We start from the raw sequence: 6,683 nt of genomic DNA on the forward strand, positions 1-6,683 counted from the left end.
ATCTTGATTTATCTTGGTGCTTCCTTTTCATCTCCCTTGTCTCTAGATTTTGGAGTGCCCCAAGAATCAGTCCTTGGACCTCTCCACTTTTCTGTTCCATTCTCTAGGACAGGAATCTCGTCCAGTCCCATGGCATTAAATACCATCTGTGTGATGATGACTTCCAAATCCATCTGTGGTCAAGACCTGTCCCTTGACCTCTAGACTTACATATCCAACTGCCTACTTGACATGTGTAGTAGGTATCCTTAACTTGGTATGTGTCTAACTGTGCTTCTGATGGTCCTCCACAAACCAGCTTCTCCTGCAGCCTGCTCTCTCAGTTAATGCCAGTTCTGTTCTTCTAGGTGCTTGGGCCAAAAACCTTGGTACCACTCTTGACTCCTCTCTCTGTCTCATACCCAACATCTGGTCTGTTAGCAAATCTTGTTAGCTCTATCTCCAAAATGTATCTAGATTTGACCACTTATCACCATTCCCTCTGCCACTATCCTAGTCCAAATCACCATTCTTGCCTGTTTTGTTGAAATAACTTCCTAACTGGTCTCCCAGCTGCTTCCTTTGCTTTGCTGTAGTCTGTTTGTAGCGTAGCAGCCAGAGTAACCTACTGTTAACACTTCCCTTGGTTCTTGTAATTTTTCTGTTGAAAATCCTCAAACAGCTTCCTATCTCACTCAGAAACACTCTAGGCCTACAACTACCTACATGATTTGGTCCTGCATTACCTCTCTGCTCTCATGCCCTACTGTCTTTTCCTTGTTCATGTATTGTGGCTACATGGCCTCTTTTTTGCTTTTGAACACGTCCTTCCCTCCACCTCAGGGCTTTTATACTTGCTGTTTGTCTGCATAGAACACTCTTTCTCACAGTTATCAGTAAAGCTAGCTCTCTTACTTCCTTCAGGTTTTTACTCAATGAAGCCTTCCCTGACCAGCTTATTCATCTTATTTTCCTATCTCCTGTATTGGAATGTAAGATCCATGAAAGTCGGGATTTTTATCTTGTTTTGTGTACTACAGAATCATTAGGATCTACACATAGTAGGTGCTCACACATTTTAAAATGGATAAATGATTCTGATTCTCATAATACCTTTTTTTTTTTTTTTTTTTTTTTTTTGAGACAGGGTCTTGCCCTGTCACCCAAACTGGAATGCAGTGGCCTGATCTCGGCTCACTACAACCTTCGCCTCCCAGGTTCAAGAGATTCTCCTGCCTCAGCCTCCTGAGTAGCTGGGACTACAGATGCATACCACCATGCCTGGCTACTTTTTAAATTTTTTGTAGAGATGCGGTTTCACCATGTTGCCCAGGCTGGTCTCGAACTCCTGGGCTCACTTGATCTGCCCACCTTGGCCTACCAGAGTGCTGGAATTACAGGGATGAGCCACTGTGCCCAGCCCCCACGATTTTTAAAAATTAGCTGGGCGTGGTGGTACATGCCTGTAGTCCTACCTACTCAGAAGACTGAGATGGGAGGATCACTTGAGCCCAGGAGCTTGAGGGTGCAATGAGCTATGATTGTGTCATTACACTCCATCCTGGGTGTTAGAGCAAGACCGTGACTCTAAGAAAGAAAGGAGGAGAGAAAAAGAGAGGGGGTGGGGGGAGGGAGGGAGGCAGGCAGGCAGGAAGGAGAAAATAATTCTAAATTTCTGAAATATAGGGCAATCTTACAAATGCATGAATAATAGTACCACTTTATTTAAGAAACTACTTTAATATTTTCCCATGGAGACAACAAAAATTAGCTACTTCCATCAGTGGGAAACAGATTTGATTACCTAGCTTAGTATGAACCAGGAGGTAAAGTTTTCTGGGTTAAGAGCTGTAGACCAGTGTTCCAGATGTCACTGAGTCATTGTGTAATCTAAGAAGTGTAACAATATACCTTGGTTTGCCAGGAGCAATCTCAATTTAACTCTTGTATTAATTAATAGTGTCTGCAAGGTTCCCAATCTGGATGATAGAATAAGGTCATCGTAAAATTAAGGTGCTTGCTTTTGGCTAGTGATTGTAGTGCACATTAAAATTCATGCATGATAAGATATGTGTAAATGCTATTTGACATTTATTGAGCATATTTTAGAACTTGACTTTGTTCAGTTTAGGGCTATCAGAGTCTCAAACATTTTCAGTCTTGAGTAGTAAATATAGTTGAACAGTGTATGCTGAATGACACTTTTAGTGGATAGTTCTTAGCATTCTGAAGGTCTCATACTTCATTGAGAGTCTGATAAAAGTTTTGAATCCACTGCCCAGAAAAACACCTATTCAAAATTTTTACAAATAATTTCAAGAGGTTAATGACTTCCCTAACTCCTTCTAGAACCGCTATTCTGATGACCGTTCTCCCTGCTTTGAGAGAATGCCTTTCAGAGACACTATTGTACTAGTACAACCTTGATTATCTGGTATTTCAATGGAACCTTTTAGAAAAAAACAGAATTTTCTCTATGCCAACATAAGTACATGTAGAAATGTTTATGCAGATGGTATTTTACTGTGTGTATTTTTTGACAACTTACTGTTCCATGTTAGTATAGACAGCTGTACTTCATTTCAACTTAATTCCTGTATTTTGCAAATTTTCAAAAATAAAATCAGTGTATCAGGAAGATGCCTATATGAAACCTGAAGCAAAAAAATGCTTTAGATATCTTAATCACAACAACTAAAGATCACAGGGTACATGTCTTACCATTTATAGTATAAAACTGAATTTCCACATTAGCAAAAAATTGAAAACAAAAATTAACTTGTGACCAACTTGCCAAAATCTGACCAGAAGGAAATTTTTGAAGGTAACTTATCACAAAAACACATGTACTCTATGCAGAAATGTTTCTTAAATCAGTAAAGAAAATAAGGAAATGCAGAGGAGCAAAAAGAAGAATTCTCCATGGTGAAATCACTCAAAAACTATCACTGCTGACAGTGCATTTCATTTCTCTATATTTATAGATAAGTTTTGTTAGTTTGCCTATTTTTACATGGTTATCATCATACTGTATATGTAAATTTTCTCCTGTGCTCTTCCTTAAAATTTTAACTACTTTTTCTATATTCCTTTGGGACAGAGTGCTAGAAGAGGAATTACTAGGTCAAAAATTATGAATATTTCTTGATACATCTTATCATACTGCTTTTCAAAAGTATTTTGAAGTAAAAGTTTATGCTTTTAACCAGTCGGGTCTCATACTGCTGATTTCACCACACCTGTGCTTGGATTGGGCATTATGATTTTTAACATGTTTGTGATCTCAAAAACAAAAGGTTCCTCACTGTTCTGATTTGCAGTCCCTCCATTTTGCATGACATTACACATTTTTCCACAGACATATTACTAGTTATATCTTATTTTATATTAAAACATGATTTTGCATTTATAAAGACCTCCATTTAGAGGAAAATAGCCCCTTGTAAATAAAACTTTTAACAGAACACGTTCATGTTCACGATGTGATATTTCTTTATGTTTTGGAAGCCTAAATCTCACCAGATGTGATATTTCTTCACTACTAAGACAAAAAACCATTAGTTTTTAATTCAAAATCAGTCATCTAGGTTACCATGTTGAAATTATCCTCAAGATATGAAAGAAAACTATTTCAAATGCTTAATTTAATTAATAGTCAACAACTTAGCCACGTGTGGTGGTGTGCCTGTAGTCCCAGCTACTAGGCAGGGTAAGGTAGGAGGAGCCCTTGTGCCAGGAGTTTGAGGCTGTAGTACACTATTATTGAGCTTATGAATAACCTCTGCACTTCAGCCTGGGCAATAAAGCAAGACCCAGTCTCTAGAAAAAAAAAATGATTATGTAAAGAAAAGAAAACAAATTTTCACAATGGGAGAATGTGGCTTATTACTAAGAAATGCCTGATACGTAGTTTCATTTATTTTTTAGAAAAATAGTTCCAATAGCAAAATAATCATAGAAGTTAGATTTTTATCAGGAATAATTTTTATTAAAATCATCTTATTCCAAGTATTTTCTTCTTTTCAAGGTATCACAGATGTCGTAAGAATCTGAATCCTCCAAAAGACAGATGATGCGGAGGTTCCTGGGGGAATCAAAGAGAAATGTGCCTCATTTGCCATTTGAGAAAATGCAGTCTGGTGTATTCAGTAATATATAGTAAAGTAATAATGATAAAATATCTTTTCATATATTAGAATGTGTACTTTTATATAAAGTAATTCTGGATTTGACATTCTCATTTAGAGAAACCTATTTTCTTTTTTCTTTTTCGATTTTAGTGTTTCATTTATGTGCGGTCTCCAATTTAGGACTTTTCCATAGTGCCAAAGCCATACATATTCAGTAGAACATCAATAAATTACATCAGAAATTCAACACTTTATTATAAAACGGGCTTCGTGTTAGATAATTTTGCTAAACAGTAGGCTACTGTAAGTGTTCTGAGCATATTTAAGACAGGCTAGCGTTTTCAATTTACAATATTTTCAACTGATAGTAGGTTTATTGGGATGTAACCCTATCATAAGTTGAAAAACATCTTTTTGTGTGTCTACTGTGATTTAAGTGTTTTTAATCATCAGCCAAGCATTGTTAGTAGTATAAATATGATTAATAAAAATGTGCATGGCTTTCCTGAAGGAGATTTTTTAATTGCCTTTGAGAATAAACTCATAAGGTCTACCAAGAAAATAAATGTTATGATGTTTCAGTTGGCTTCTAGAAAATAATTAAATTAGTGATATTTTAATCAGGTTTTACTATCTGCTAGGCCCCTTCCATCCATTCTTATTAAATTCTCAAAATAATCCTTTGAAAAGGGAGTATAATTACATTTTACAGTGACTCGAACCCTACCCAAACAAGTGGGAGAGCCAGGAGCCAAACTATCAGGCTCCAAAGCTTTTTTTCAGTGCATCACAATGACAAAGGGGTGGCTTTCTTTCACCCAAGAATGTGCTTTCCTGGAAATTTTTCTAGATAGAATATTATGTAATTTGTTTTGAAGGTTTTTTTTCCTGGCTGTCTTAAAGATTATGCCAGCTTTAGAACACATGCAAACAGCTGCAGCTCTGTGATTAAAATGTTAAGGTCACTAGAATAGTGTTAGGAGAATGTTAATAGATAATTCTGCTGCCTCTATTGCTTATATATGATCCTTAATAGCGTTGCTTCCCCTTCAGTTTCTATTTAGGCGGTGAAGAATCTTTTAATAAGGTAGAAAGTTGCTTTATTTAAATTTGTACTGTAGAATGTTTGTGATACAGTATTTGTAAAATTGATATGAAAAATAATTTCTCATTCAAAGTCTATTGTTTGATCTAGTTATTTTAATAAAGGAACTCCAGAAGTTTCAAGTGGCCAGTGAAGTGTGAGGAATAGAGAGTAAAGGAAGTAATTAATAATGGTGACCCTCTGTTAAGTGGTTTACTTTTTCCATTAATATAAATTTCATTTGGAAAGATTAAAAAAACAAGTTTGATTGAACTTGATAAATCAGAAATATTTACCAGCTTTGTCGATGGTGTATTCTTGAAAAATGTTTGGTTTTCTTTCAGGTTGACTTATATCCAAAATTCTACAAATTCTTAGCTATGTTATAAATGTAGAAAGAAGTGAAAAAATCAAAATATAATGACGAAGATTTTCTTCTCTTCCAAGTACAAAGCTCTGCTAAAGAGGGATTTACCCAAGATGCCCACATCCACATACTTATGTGTCAGTGCTTTGGAGAATTAACTTTGACTTTATTCTACTGGAAGTGTAGATTAACACTGTGCTTTCTGGGATTTTGCTTTTCATGGGTTGCTGATTTTTAATTTTGCTAAATAAGTACATATTCCATCACTAGCATCACCCACCCTCTGTTCCTCCCCCGTCCCCCAGGGATAAGAACCTGTTATCCACCATCAGTAACATTTTATGAAAGATCTACTTATTTGTCTGTTTTGCAGACATTTTAAAATTCGTAAAGTGGGATGCTTCTTTAATTTAAATACATTTAGCTTCATGAAAAACTCACTACACAGTTCTTGTTCAAGCATTATTGGGAAACCACCAGAGGGCACTCTCACCCAGGGCTTAATTTGAACATCTCGCCCAAAAGTGACTTTTAAAAGCACTTAATTAGCAGAGAATTTGGATGTTCATTAGTTGAGAATGACTAGTAGAATAAATGGTAATAGTGAAATTAAGTGCTGGAATATTCTGAGTAGACCAATAGCAAAAACTGATTTTTTTTTTTTTTTTTTTTTAAAGAGAAGGTCTTGCTGTGTCGCCCAGGATGGAGTGCAGTGGCACAATCACATTGCACTGCAACCTCAATATCCTGGGCTCAAGCAATCCTCCCACCGCAGCCTCCCGAATTGCTGGGACTACACATGTGTGCTACCATGCCTGGCTAATTGTTTTAATTTTTTTTATAGAGACGGGATTTCGCCATGTTGCCCAGGCTGGTCTTGAACTCCTGGGCTCAAAGCGATCCACCCACCTTGGCCTCCAAAAGTGTGGGATTACAGGTGTGAGCCACTGTGCCCAGCCTTATTTTTTTTTTTTAAGATAATATTGTTAACATTTTGTATTTCTCTGCATAAATATATTTCAAAAATAAAAATAGAGCTCATAATATATGCTGTTTTGCAATGCTTTTTTCACTTAATAGGAATTTTTTCCGTATCATTAAGTACTCTGATTTAATGGGTGCA

General features: G+C 36.2%; 1 protein-coding gene across 2 annotated transcripts in view; it reads left to right on the forward strand.

The window, feature by feature from the left end:
- The window catches only part of MRPL42 (mitochondrial ribosomal protein L42), a 38,780-nt gene extending 33,292 nt beyond the window's left edge, over window positions 1-5,488 (forward strand). For both annotated transcript variants that reach the window (XM_004053676.5, XM_019039230.4), the window contains exon 6: window positions 4,007-5,488. In XM_004053676.5, the coding sequence (XP_004053724.1) occupies window positions 4,007-4,052 (46 nt within the window). In that variant the 3' untranslated portion in view covers window positions 4,053-5,488. The remainder of the gene's footprint in view (window positions 1-4,006) is intronic.
- The last annotated feature ends 1,195 nt before the right edge of the window (window positions 5,489-6,683 follow it).

Source organism: Gorilla gorilla, chromosome 10 (genome assembly GCF_029281585.2).
Source record: "Gorilla gorilla gorilla isolate KB3781 chromosome 10, NHGRI_mGorGor1-v2.1_pri, whole genome shotgun sequence".
Lineage (NCBI taxonomy): Eukaryota > Metazoa > Chordata > Mammalia > Primates > Hominidae > Gorilla > Gorilla gorilla.